The 14,020-nt window shown below is 32.9% G+C and overlaps 2 protein-coding genes across 2 annotated transcripts; both read right to left on the reverse strand.

Annotated features, from left to right (window-relative positions):
- On the reverse strand, positions 1–1,498 carry LOC102579741 (salicylic acid-binding protein 2-like). The gene is made up of 3 exons (XM_006346473.2): positions 960–1,498; positions 717–854; positions 1–484 (listed from the first exon to the last, which is right to left on the reverse strand). The coding sequence occupies exons 1-3, from the start codon at positions 1,401–1,403 to the stop codon at positions 200–202; spliced, it is 867 nt and encodes a 288-aa protein (XP_006346535.1). The 5' UTR covers positions 1,404–1,498; the 3' UTR covers positions 1–199.
- A 7,283-nt stretch (positions 1,499–8,781) lies between these two features.
- Positions 8,782–10,323, reverse strand: LOC102586036 (salicylic acid-binding protein 2-like). Its single transcript, XM_006346418.2, has 3 exons — positions 9,789–10,323; positions 9,546–9,683; positions 8,782–9,316 (listed from the first exon to the last, which is right to left on the reverse strand). Exons 1-3 carry the CDS (start codon positions 10,230–10,232, stop codon positions 9,032–9,034), a joined length of 867 nt encoding a protein of 288 aa, XP_006346480.1. The 5' UTR covers positions 10,233–10,323; the 3' UTR covers positions 8,782–9,031.
- Positions 10,324–14,020: the final 3,697 nt, after the last annotated feature.

Raw genomic sequence — 14,020 nt, forward strand, 5'->3', positions numbered from 1 at the left:
ATAGGAAATAGAGGTCGTTTATTGATGTCAATTCCAAACACTGAAACTACAATGAAGGAATTAACAAATGAAAGAAAATGATTGAAATATCAAATTAACTAGGACTTGTATGGAAGAACTGAGATCCCCATATCAATGCATCAGATATTTTATTCTCAGCCTTACACAAGTCCCCCTTATTCTTCTTAATTAATAGCTCTTAGTTATACTTGTTGGCAATGTTGAGAAGAGTAGTAAAAAGTTGAAGGGGTTTAGACATCATGATCATGTGATCAGAGCCTTGGATTACTTCCACTTCATCTGGTGGATTCTTTTCAATCATCCTCTTCTGAAATTCCTTCTTCAGAAGGTTATCATCAGCAGCAACAATGAATACCCGTTTAACTGATCCATACCTTTTTCTCGAAAGAACTACCTCCATAGAAGCATCTTTCACACTGTACAAGTATAGTGGCCTTACTAGTGTAGTGGCCAGTGCCAAATCCTAACACCAACAAGGGAAAAAAAAACAGACTTAAATCAGTTTCATGTCAATGTTGCGGTTAAGTACTCAAGTAAGTCTATAATTTGGAGAAAATAGTTAAAATCTCCTTATTGGTGATACCTACAAATTATTTTTTGCAAAGGAAGTCATTAATCACTTTAGGTCCATTCACTTGACAAGAATAACAGAACTTGGCTATTTCAATTATATATTTGTATGACGCTTCGCTTACCTGAATTGGACTCTTATCGTAAAGCTTAGCTGCCAAGTATTTGGGACCATAACTGAAGGTTGTTGGAGGATTGGTAGGTCCATTATCATAAGCAACACGATTATCAAGTAAAGTTAATGCACCGGATTCTGCCAAGAGCTGTAACAAAGTATATTTAGTTACAAATATATATGTGAAACTGTAACCAAACATAACAGATCATCTCATGGTTAAAGTTAAAAAATACATATGAAAAATTGGTACCTCGGTGTAGAGGGTGGCCGTTGCATTGAAAGTTAGACCAGGCATTACAGCAGTAACAAATACAGCAACTGAAATCTTTTCTGGAAAGCTTTCCATGGCCTTAGAAATGACAAAACCACTAAATTCATGGCCTACAAGAACCACTTTTTCATGTGCAGGAAGAGAAGCCATGAACTCCATTAGAGGACTCAAGTAATCGGAAAAATGTGGGATTTGAAGGGCCTGTTTCGGGTTGATTCCTGAAGCACCCAAGTCAATAGCTGTGACATTATGCCCTGAAGATCTCATCAATGCCACAATCTTGTACCAGGACCAGGCTCCATGGCATGGTCTATGAACTAGCACAAAGTGCTTCTTAGCTTTAGGGATTGACAAGGTTGCATTTGCATATGGCAACAAAAGTATTACAACTACTAGACTTGTTAAAAACTTGCTTTTCTCCATATATTTTTTTCCTTCTTTAGAACAATAGCCACATAATATGAACCATTACAAGGGTAGCTTTATAATCCGAGGAGTTTGGTATCTGCTGACTTACTTCCATGCACAAGCAATCCCACTTTGGCAATTGTTTGAGTAAATGGGCAAGCAATGTAGTAAGGGGCTGGTGGAGATTGTGGCCTCTCTATTAGTAGTCATTCCTGGTCTATGAATCCACATCAATTCATCTAAGAGTTGGGCTGATTTTGACCAACTATGTAATCCATAGACCATGGAAGTAGTGAGATCGCCATATAAATGCATAAGATATGTGAATTGACTCAATTCTATTCTCAGCCTTACACATGTACACCTTATTCTTCTTATTAACAGCTGTTATTTGAGTCATTTGATTTTTAACTTACTTCCACGCAGAAGCAACCTCAAGTTGGCTACTCTTTCAACAAGTGGTCAAGCAATGTAGTAAGGGCTGGTGCAACTTGCAAGCCTGGGGATTTCTGCCATGATTGAAATGTCAAATTAAAAGTTGGAATAACATTTCAGTGTCACTTTAATCCGTCGTTCACAAGACCAGAGGACATCTTGAACAGATTTTTCATGAATCATTGCATTCATTAGATTACTATCTTACATCACCTAAATATATTAGAATTTTATAAACAACTCCAAATCGAAACATTTGAACACGTTATGTATTATATATATGGTGGTCTAAATGACAGTTACCGAAGTGAAACAGTGTTCACTACAAAAAAAAAAAGAAGGTGAATTAATGGAGGTTTAATTGTGGGAATTGTCATTGTTGACACCCAATTTTGGACCTCCACAATATAAATTAATCATCGAGCTTCTTCAATTTCGAACGATTTGAAATAATTAGTTCTAGAAAATTTCAAAAATAAATAATAATAATAATAATAATAATAGCTTACAGGTTATTTTAAATATTTTGTCACTTTTGGAATTTTTAAATATTAAATATATCTTTAGATAATTTTGTTTATGGTCAGTATATTTTATAAATATTCAAAAATTGTCTCAAAATGTTTTGTTTTTATTAAATATTTGGTTAATTAGTTTAATTATTCAATAGTTTATATTTTCGAGTTATTAGTCTATATTTGAGTCAATTATTTTAAGTTTGTTAAAATTAAGAAGCTCGTTAATTAATTTTTAATAATTCATCCTATTTAAGATTTTAGCCGAAGTCGCAAATTAAATTCAATTTAGCTATATCTATTTACGATTTTAGCCATTTTCTTTCACATCCTTTCAAACCTTTAAGAAACCAATATTGAGCCCTCTTCTCCCAATTTTTCAGCAAAATAATGACCCATTTCCAGCCGACCCAATTCCTAATAACAGACCCAGGCCCAATTTTCATTATCCCAATTCATATCCCAGCCCACTTCAGGCAAACCATACATCAGAAAATACCCGGCCACCCCACCCCTGTACTCGCGTCTTCTTCCTCAATACAACGAGCAAAACCCAGAAAATGCGAGAAACAGTCCGCCGAAACCCAAATCGAACCCAGACGCGACCCAGCAGCCCATTAAATCTATCCAATCGCGCGTGTCCTCGTCCACTCCTCTCGTTCTTATCCGTTCGTACGAGAGTATTCTCGAATCTATAGGTGTTTCCATCTCATGTGTTCTTCGTCCTTCCTTCAAAATCGGACGGCTCCCTTCTTTAATCCGTTGAGAATGGTACGAATTCCAGCTCCTCAACCTTATCCTTTGAGAGCAATTTGAATTTCAAATTCGAAATCCCTCCCGATTTCCCTCTAAAACAACCCTAAGTTTCTCCTATAAATTCATCCTCCCTCTCCTTTGTTAAGGGTTAGATTTTGGAAAATTTATTAAAGAAATCAGTTTAGGCGAGAATAATGATATACGAAATACACTAAGGAAACCAGAGGTGAATAGGAGATAACTAATTCTAGTCCAAGTTCCATTCTTCCATTTTTGCCTGCCACAAGTTCGTTCGAGATTCCAGCTGAAATTTGGAAATAATCTTGACTTGCTCTTAGTTCAAAATCAGTGGTGTTTCTTTGTTTTGTGTATTTAAATTTTCTGGTTCGTTTGGTTAGAAGTCTTGCTGACTCTATGTAGTTCTGAGTTGTTCTTCTCTCTATTTTCTTATCGTTTCACTGATAATCTTGTTGGTTGGTTGTGGGTTAGTGTGATTGTGAATTTTCTGAATCTAGAATGCTAATCCTCACAATCCGTTATGCGGTGGTTGTTTCATTTCATTTAGCTAGCGTGAATCATATAGATTGAGTAGTTTTACCTCTTCTTTCGTGGTGTTTGTTATAGCCATGTTTCATTTTGATAGTACGGTTCATATATTAGCTATTTACAGCTTTAAAATCTTATTCGTAATAGTATCAATCGTAATAGTGTCGATTTATCTTAAGTCCATCTTAGTTCAACTAAGTTTTAAAAAATGAATTGGTAAATTGTTGGAATGTTAACTTGGGTCAGTGTGTTTTGTCCCATTTTTTACTACTCTAAGTTGGTTTGATTGTATTCTTTTCCCCACACTTCCGTCGTGCATCATGATAAGTTTTTTGAAGTTTCAATTGAATGTCTCCATGTTTTTTTTTAAACCTCATCATAACGTTATGTTTGTAAAAAAAATAAAAAAAAATGAATTTTGGTTGTCCTATATTTTAGCAAAGCAGTAGCTTAGTTTTTGCTCTTAGTTATGACTTGCGTGTTAGTATTAATCAAAGTCTGCTATATTTTTGCTCTTACGGTGTTGTTGGACCCATGAATTTGTTCTTGCTTTATTTATTTATTTTAAACTTTTGTTCCAGTAATAGTATTAGATAGAAGACAATTCCAGTAGCTTGCTTTTATCCAAATTGATAATTGTTTTTCTTATTCTTGTCCAACAATTGTGCATGCCGCCTTTTCCATGTGATCACTGCCCCTTTTTTTTATTTTATATATATATATATTTATTTTATTTATTTATCACCCTCATTTAGTGTTATCTTGTCATGTGAGGTTAGATTAAATCTAAGTGAAGATTCTTTTAAGTATTGTGTGCATTCCTTTGTCATTCTTGTATAACCGTGCTATAGTAAACTAAGCGCATGTATTTATGCCTTATTTCTATTTTATGTGTCTTGGTTGCATTATATAGATTTAAAGTGTGCTTTATTTTTAATCTCTACCTTGTTTCATTTTTTTCTATGTATGAACCGGCTCCACCCGAGTCCTTGGAGACTCTTTGATCTTGTATTTCGTTGGTTAGGGGCCCAATTCTATCTTCTATCGAGTCAGCCAGCAGGAAATGGAAGTAAAGGGGTTGGAAATTGGAATTTCAGATTCCAAGAAGGCCCAAAAGAAAGGCTGAATATGCTTGTTGTATATATGGGTATACAATACAATATACAGGCCCAATATGGTGATATGCAGGAGCTGAAAATGCATAAACAAGGCCCTAAAATTTCAAGTGTAAATGGGCCCAAGAAAGGGGCCCAAAAGAAATTCCGGCAGCAGAATCATGAATTAAATAGGCCCAAACCATTGTATTGGGTTACTTTTAGATTTAGGACAGGTTCATGAATTTGGATCAAAGGCCCAAATTTGATATTTCCTTCGTTTGCTCTTTATTTGTTATTGACCAACACTTTTGGTTTAACTTAATTAATTTCCCAAAAATAGTCGTTTCTCTTTATATTCAAAAGTTAAAATATTTGTTTTACTTATAAATATATTTTATTTATTATCTAGCTCTATTTTATCATTAGTCTTGTCAACACTTATGTTACTTCCCTTTAGAATAATCCCCTTTAGTATATTTCCCCTTAAAAAATAATTAATTAGAAACATAATAGTAATAAATAAATAAATAAAATAAATGAGTTCTTTTATTTAGTTAAAGTCATTTTTGTCAAATCGCCGATCAACTGCAAGTTAGCGGACATTCCGAGGGCCTAACACCTTTTCGAAATATACATTGAACTCGAACCCTTTTTCAATTGATTTTATCTGTTTGAGTCTTTTGAAAACTTTAAGTTTTTTCTTGATTTTTACCAAAAAAATTAAGTAACGACTCTGTTCTTTTGGAATCGATTTCTCTTAAATCATAAGTTTAATCGATTTTTCGAAACAAGTTATTTTCCTTTTATTTATTTTTTTGAGTCAAACAGTCATAACCTCTACAAAATTATATTAAATATGGACTACATTAGCCTCCACTAATTTTTACTATTAAACTTGCAGGCTCTTAACCTTCGTCATTTTTTTAAAAAAAATATAGCGCCAGAAATTGTTTTTTCCCTCATTTTATAATCCTTTTCACTAGTTTTTTTATACCAAAAATACCCTTTTGACTTTGTAGTAGCCAATTATACTCGCTCATTCTCTGGCTCTCTCAAATCACTTCAGTGAAAATCACAGCAAATCACAATTTCTTTCATGAATCTCATCCGTCCTCATCTTTCATTTCTTAGGCTCTGTAGAAATTAGTGACATTGGTTAGCTGTAGAAATTAATTTTGAGTTTAAATTTTCCTATTATGTTTTGCCAGAAATTTTTTGACTTCTTCAAATATTGGATACGAATCTATTGACGTAAGGTATTCTTCTTTCTTATTCTAATTTACATTTTCTTTCATCTTGCATGTGTGTTTTAAATTTATTTTCTCCTGTTACATTTGAATGTGTACGAAACATTTGTTTTTCCTTCACTTATTCTAGGGATTCTCATTTCTTCTTTATGTATGTGGCTGATATTAGTTTTTTCTCTTTTGTTTTGGTATATTGATGAATTTTGAAAGTACTTTTGAATTGTGGTTTTGTAATCCCAAATTTTCTCAGCTATTTGAGATGTAGTTTCGAATTGTGGTTGGTCGTTTTGGCCTAGCGTTTCTGCCTAGGTTTTTTTTGTGCTCGCTCTCCTTCGGCAATGAGAAGTAGAGATAGAAAATGGAGGATAGAGAGGATGAGTGAAAATTTTGAATGTTGAAAATGGAACAAACTGTTGAGTCATGTTTCCTAGATATTTTGCAGCTTTTCAGCTCTATTAGTTGTTAAATGCTATTGAACCAGTCGTTACTTGATTTTCTTTTCGATTTCCCATTTATGAACTTAATGTGGTTGTTGTATACGAGCCAAATTTCTACAAGTTTCTAGGTTGTAGTTAACCACATTACATTCTGTCTCTCGTTCAGTTGTATGGTGGTTCATATACTCGAGAAGAGATAAATGCTTTACTGGATCTCTTGAGTTACTTGCTTAGATTTTACCATTCACTTTGTTCTGGTTGTATATTGAGTTATTGGGATTAAATAACTGATATTGAGTCCATATTTGAGCTGTATATATCAACTTAGTATTGTGAAGCTCATACTGTCACATGTTACATTGCAACCAACTTAGTGCTTTTTGCATTTTTTTCAGTTTTCCTATGAGATGTTCATGTATGTGTGCTTTTATACCTTATTATCCCATAATATTAATACAAGTAACTTTTCGCTTGTTGTTTTGTACCTGCGTATATCCTGTTTTTGCAAGCCGAAAGGGTCCTAATTGAAAATAAATTACATCTTTATTTTTGTTTTGTATTTTAGTTTAGAATATTCTGTTTTAGAGTTTAATAATTTCTAGAAAGGACTGGTAGAAGTGTATATTCAGGTAAATTTAGGAAAATCTGCTTGTCATGACCCTGTAGCTTAGTGGCTATTTTATCTTCATATCAAAACATCTTTCTGTTCATAAGGCTGTGAGAGTAGAGATGATGAAATTGAGTAAAGGAATTTTTGCCCCACTTAAACTTTTAGACGTCCTTATTCTTGCTACTTATGTAAGAAGCCATATATGCAATAGACAACCTAACTGGGGTAGATATAAATAAAGATACTAAAACGGAAAATGATCAAAATGCCTTTAAACTATGTGAAATTGAACAAAAATGTGCCATTAAGACATTTCTACCTATTAAGATTCAATTGGACTGTCACTTGTGGTATCACCCTTATGAGATGTTGAAGACCTGTCAACCGAAAACTCTAAGAAGGCCTCATCAACAAAGTACAAAGCTATTTAAACTTTTAATTAGAATGTAAGACTTTTATATTTCTTATAGGTATGTCTGTAACATTTGAATAGTACAGAAGGATATCTGAATTATTTTTCATCTTCAGGAATTTGAAAATTTTGCCTTTAATTTTTATTTTACAACTCAATAAATTTTTCGATAGTATTAGTTTGATTATCTCTAAACAGTTTATACCATTCACATTGGGTACACGTGCAACGAGTCTCTCCAGATCGAGACTACTAATTGGACTAAAATTCAATAGTTATAGGGAATAGAGGTCGTTCATTGATGTCAATTCCAAACACTGAAATTACAATGAAAGGAAATTAATTAGCACGGTGATAGAACGTCCGTGAAAGAACTAAGATCTCCATATCAATGCATCAGATATGAAGTTTTATTCTCAAGCCTTGCACCTATTCCCCTTGTTTACATCCCTACTTTATTCAAATAGGGCAAAACGTCGTGGTGATTCAAAAAATAAACAATTGAATCAATTTTAAAAGAATTTCAAGAATAAACGAATTTTAAAAGAATCGCCACCTAATTTAGGAAAACTAGGAAACCAATTAAATGATCTATGAAACCAAGAGATTTTAGGTAAGGGGTTCAAATTATTCCGAAAGAAAGGTGTTAGGCTTCCTTCGAAATACACAATTGTGGGTCCCGACTGAATTATCTTTTCAAATTGAGTAGGAGATAAAAACAAATATACAAGTACAATCAACATGCAATATACACAAATAATAAAATAAAAATAATAATGTAAGAATCGACCTAAGGTTTGCCTAACATCAATATATACAAAATGATGCATGAAGTATATAATTCGAATAATTTCATTGGGAAGCAACTCCGGGTACTTGTAAAGACACTTTGTAAAAGTGTTAGTACTAAATAAATATGAATAAAAATAAATGAATTAAATAATAACGTAAAAACAAAAAACCGTCTTATTAACATGGGAGGACTTGGAAATCGACGGTAATTAGTTGTCCTTAATTGCTTGTCCATTTTGACAAATCAAGAAAGAATAAAATTTTTTTACCTATTATACCCTCAATTAATTACTTTGAAAAAGGTAGAACTTCTTGAAAATCTTAAGTTTTAATTCATCCACTTCATAATTAATAGGGGTAAAATGATAACTCATCATTTTAATTATTACTTTCTTAATAGGTGTGTCAATTCAAAAGTAGACAAGTAATTAGGGATAGAGAGAATAACATATAATGAAAGAGAAAAACTTATGGCATTTGCTCCATGAAAGATCATTCAATCGTCCATATCAAAGTACGTAAAGTTTTTCCTTTTATTTTTCAGTGTGTAATTGGTAACAGAGATAGATAAAAGGTGTAAGGAACTTGACTTACCTTGTCCTACACTTGAACTAAAATTCAGTAATTATAGGAAATTTATTGATGTCAATTCCAAACACTATGATGGAAATATCAAATTAACTAAGACTTGTATGGAAGAACTGAGATCCCCATATCAATGCATTAGAAGTGTCAATTGACTGAAGTAATTTTATTCTCAGCTTTACACTTATTCTTCTTAATTAATTAACAGCTCTTAGCTATACTTGTTAGCAATGCTCTCAAGTGTAGTAAAAAGTTGAAGGGGCTTAGACATCATGGTCATGTGATCAGAGCCTTGGATCACTTCCACTTCACCTGGTGGATTCTTTTCAATCATCCTCTTCTGAATTTCCTTCTTCAGAAGGTTATCATCAGCAGCAACAATGAATACTCTCCTAACTGATCCATACCTTTTTCTCGAAAGAACTATCTCCATAGAAACATCTTTCACACTGTACAAGTATACTGGCCTTACTAGTGTAGTGGCCAGTGCCAAATCCTAACACCAACAAGGAAAAAAAAAGACTTAAATCAGTTTCATGTCAATGTTCCGGTTAAGTACTCAAGTAAGTCTATAATTTGGAGAAACTAGTTAAAATCTCCTTATTGGTGATACCTACAAATTATTTTTTGCAAAGGAAGTCATTAATCACTTTAGGTCCATTCACTTGACAAGAATAACAGAACTTGGCTATTTCAATTATATATTTGTATTATGCTTTGCTTACCTGAATTGGGCTCTTATCGTAAAGCTTAACTGCCAAGTATTTGGGACCATAACTCAAGGTTGTTGGAGGATTAGTAGGTCCATTATCATAAGCAACACGATTATCAAGTGAAGTTAATACACCAGTTTCTGCCAAGAGCTGTAACAAAGTATATTTAGCTACAAATATATATGTGAAACTGTAACCAAACATAACATATCATCTCATGGTTAAAGTTAAAAAATGCATATGAAAAATTGGTACCTCGGTGTAGAGGGTGGCCGTTGCATTGAGAGTTAGACCAGGCATTAGAGCAGTAACAAATACAGCAACTGAAATCTTTTCTGGAAAGCTTTCCATGGCCTTAGAAATGGCCAAACCACCAAATTCATGGCCTACAAGAACCACTTTTTCATGTGCAGGAAGAGAAGACATCAACTCCATTAGAGGACTCAAGTAATCGGAAAAATGTGGGATTTCAAGGGCCTGTTTCGGGTTGATTCCTGAAGCACCCAAGTCAAGAGCTGTGACATTATGCCCTGAAGATCTCATCAATGACACAATCTTGTACCAGGACCAGGCTCCATGGCATGGTCTATGAACTAGCACAAAGTGCTTCTTAGCTTTAGGGATTGACAAGGTTGCATTTGCATATGGCAACACAAGTATTACAACTACTAGACTTGTTAAAAACTTGCTTTTCTCCATATATTTTTTTTCCTTCTTTAGAAGAATAGCCACATAATATGAACCATTACAAGGGTAGCTTTATAATCCGAGGAGTTTGATATCTGCTGATTTACTTCCATGCACAAGCAATCCCACTTTGGCAATTGTTTGAGTAAGTGGGCAAGCAATGTAGTAAGGGGCTGGTGGAGATTGTGGCCTCTCTATTAGTAGTCATGCCTGGTCTATGAAATTATGAGCCACCCACTGGCATGTTTTCATGGCAGTCAATTTGGCAAAATCCACATCAATTCATCTAAGAGTTGGGCTGATTTTGACGAACTATATAGTCCATATTCCATGGAAGTACTGAGATCGCCTTATAAATGCATAAGATATGTGAATTGACTCAAATTCTATTCTCAGCCTTACACATGTACACCTTATTCTTCTTAATTAACAGCTGTTATTTGAGTCATTTGATTTTTAACTTACTTCCAGGCAGAAGCAACCTCAAGTTGGCTACTCTTTCAACAAGTGGTCAAGCAATGTAGTAGGGGTTGGTGCAACTTGCAAGCCTGGGGATTTCTGCCATGATTGAAATGTCAAATTAAAAGTTGGAATAACATTTCAGTGTCACTTTAATCCGTCTTTCACAAGACCCAGAGGACATCTTGAACAGATTTCTCATGAATCGTTGCATTCATTAGACTACTATCTTACATCACCTAAATATATTAGAATTTTAGAAACAACTCCAAATCGAAACATTTGAACACGTTATGTATTATACATATGGTGGTCTAAATGACAGTTACTGAAGTGAAACAGTGTTACGTTAGCGGTTGAAATTGATTTTGAGTCTAAATTTTTCTATTATGTTTTGCCAGAAAATTTTTGATATCTTCAAATATTGGGATACAAATCTATTGACGTAAGGTATTTTTCTTTCTTATTCTAATGAGAAAATGGCCAAATGACCCCCTAAGCTATTATCGGATTTTCAACTACACACTTATACTTTACCCCTGAGCTATTTTAATGTGAAATTATTTCCTTTCTCAAATGTCATTACCAGGCATGTGTCTTGTGATGAAATACACGCACTTACATGTGTATCTCACCATTTAGTAATTTTTTTTAAAAAAAAAAGTTTTCCTCATCCTCTTCCTTTCTTTCCCAATCATTTTTTCAACCCTAACTATAATAAACATCATTTTTTACCTTAATAAATTTCTATATCTCTAACAATTTATAAAAACGAAAATTCAAGTCACTTTTTCTCTTGCCCATTATGTATTCTTTCTTCCTCTAAAATTTTCATGATTAATTTATAATTTGAGTTTTTGATTTTGATTCTTCATGGGTTTTAGGAGAACATGTAGGATCCTTCTTTAAAAATGTAGAAGAAATTGTTTTGTTTTAGTTTCTTTTAATAAGTTTGAAGATATTTTTTAAATATACAATTACTTCACTTTGATTTTGTTACTCTTGAATCCATGACTTTAAAAAATAATAATTCATGGGTATGTTTTGTTTAAAATAAGTTTAATTTGTTAGATATGTTCTAAATAAGTGAAAAATTATTTATTCATAAAATACATTAATTGTTGATAATTTTTATACCAAACATCTATTTAAAAAGCTTCAACAATGATGATGGTGAAAAGGGTATAGTTGTATAGATAAATAAGAAGAAAGAAAGAAAAAGAAAAAAGAAAATTAGAAAAAAAACAGAAATTAAACAAAAAAATAGGCAAGCATACACTCTCTAAGCCAACTTAGCACTCAAGGGGTTATTTATTCCATTTTAAAGTAGTTCAGGGGATAATAAGGACCCCGCGAAGAATAGGTGTGTAGTTAAAAATTCGGTAATAGGTTGGGAGGTCATTTGGCCATTTTCTCTATTCTAATTTACATTTTCTTTTATCTTGCATGTGTGTTTTAAATTTATTTTCTCCTGTTACATTTGCATGTGTACGAAACATTTGTTTTTCCTTCACTTATTCTAGGGATTCTGAGGTAATGTTTGACCGAAGTAAGTCACTACTTAAACTAATTCATCAAAATAATATGTTTTTAATTTTTTTTTTACAAAACTAGAATAAACGTATTTGGTAGTAACGTTTTAGGTATTATTTTATTAAAAAATAATCAATGACAAAAAGACAAAATTTTGACAGAGTAAACAGATATAAAACGTTATTGTCAAATACGTTTTATTAATTCGTTACTCACAGTCACGTTTTAAGGCTAATACGTTACCGACAATAACGAATCTTTAAGCAGAAACGTTACCGAGTGTCTACACGATGATGCTCTCGATTTCTCTAATGACAAAATTTTCTCCATTAATAGCACCCCGTCTGTCACCACCATCAACCTCACTCCCACAACTCCGCTACCAATTTCTACGACGCTCTTCTTTCCAATTCCGACGACGACTTCAAAGGCAACCTTGCGTTTCCCTAAGAATTTCCGGACTCCTTTATTCAACCGTACTTAAAATACGACCAAATAAAAGTGTATTTTTATATATACCATGTTGAATTCACCATATCAATTCAATCTTAATGCTTAAATTGATATTAGGTAGAATTTTCTTGTGTGTCATGTGTTGAGAAATTACTGTTTTTAGTACCAATTTCTTTCTGCTTTTTCATTACAAAGTGATGAGTTAGAATGAGTATCAAAATTTGTAGAAGATTCATTTAGTAATTTTCCAGCTAATTTCACTATCGGTGAATCTCATTTCACAACAGGTCAAGAAGCAAACGTTCTCGTTCCACTTCAAGATGGACATCCTCACTATTTAAGATGAATCCTCAATTTTAAATAGATAAAAATTCAAAATTTAACAAGAAAGAGGCGCTTGGAAAAATGAATTAAGTTCTTCCTGAATACTAGAGATTATTTAACAAGAGTGTGGTGATAGTAACTAATGGAGTAAATTGGATTCTAAAGAGTTGTTATTGTCAATAACGTTTTAGCCTTAAAACGTGACAATAACGAATCAATAAAACGTATTTGATAGTAACGTTTTACTCTGTCAGAATTTTGTCTTTTTGTTATTGATTATTTTTTAATAAAATAATACCTAAAACATTACTACCAAATACGTTTATTCTAGTTTTGTAAATTTTCAAAAAACATATTATTTTGGTGAATTAGTTTGAATAGTGACTTACTTTGGTAAAAAATTCTTATGTATGTGGCTGATATTAGTTTTTTCTGTTTTGTTTTGGTATATTGATGAATTTTGAAAGTAGTTTTGAAGTGTGGTTTTGTAATCCCAAATTTTCTCAGCTATTTGAGGTGTAGTTTCGAATTGTGGTTTGTTGTTTTGACCTAGCGTTTCTGCCTAGGCTTTTTTTGTGCTCTCCTCGGAATGGTTCTACTCGGCAATGAGAAGTAGAGATAGGGATAGAGAGGATGAGTGAAAATTTTGAATGTTGAAAATGGAGTAGAGAGAACAAACTGTTGAGTCTTGTTTCCTAGATATTTTGCAGCTAATAAGCTCTATTAGTTGTTAAATGATATTGAACCAGTCATTACTTGATTCTCTTTTCGATTTCCCATTTATGAACTTAATGTGGTTGTTGTATACGAGCCAAAGTTCTACAAGTTTCTAGGTTGTGGTTAACCACATTACATTCTGTCTCTCGTTCAGTTGTATGGTGGTTCATCTTGAGTTACTTGCTTAGATTTTACCATTCACTTTGTTCTGGTTGTATATTGAATTATTGGGATTAAATAATTGATATTTAGTTCATTTTTGAGCTGTATATATCAACTTAGTATTGTGAAGCTCAAACTGTCACACGTTACAT

Source organism: Solanum tuberosum, unplaced genomic scaffold, assembly GCF_000226075.1.
Source record: "Solanum tuberosum cultivar DM 1-3 516 R44 unplaced genomic scaffold, SolTub_3.0 scf00073, whole genome shotgun sequence".
Taxonomy (NCBI): domain Eukaryota; kingdom Viridiplantae; phylum Streptophyta; class Magnoliopsida; order Solanales; family Solanaceae; genus Solanum; species Solanum tuberosum.

What these genes read in the sequence shown, in the direction of transcription:
- LOC102579741 (XM_006346473.2), bottom strand. Translation starts at nt 1,403, where the DNA reads ATGGAGAAAAGCAAGTTTTTAACAAGTCTAGTAGTTGTAATACTTTTG. An exon ending in CGGCCACCCTCTACACCGAG is followed by an intron (nt 855 to 959) that starts GTACCAATTTTT and finishes ACTTTGTTACAG; the next exon opens with CTCTTGGCAGAATCCGGTGC. An exon ending in ACGATAAGAGTCCAATTCAG is followed by an intron (nt 485 to 716) that starts GTAAGCGAAGCG and finishes TGTTGGTGTTAG; the next exon opens with GATTTGGCACTGGCCACTAC.
- LOC102586036 (XM_006346418.2), bottom strand. Translation starts at nt 10,232, where the DNA reads ATGGAGAAAAGCAAGTTTTTAACAAGTCTAGTAGTTGTAATACTTGTG. An exon ending in CGGCCACCCTCTACACCGAG is followed by an intron (nt 9,684 to 9,788) that starts GTACCAATTTTT and finishes ACTTTGTTACAG; the next exon opens with CTCTTGGCAGAAACTGGTGT. An exon ending in ACGATAAGAGCCCAATTCAG is followed by an intron (nt 9,317 to 9,545) that starts GTAAGCAAAGCA and finishes TGTTGGTGTTAG; the next exon opens with GATTTGGCACTGGCCACTAC.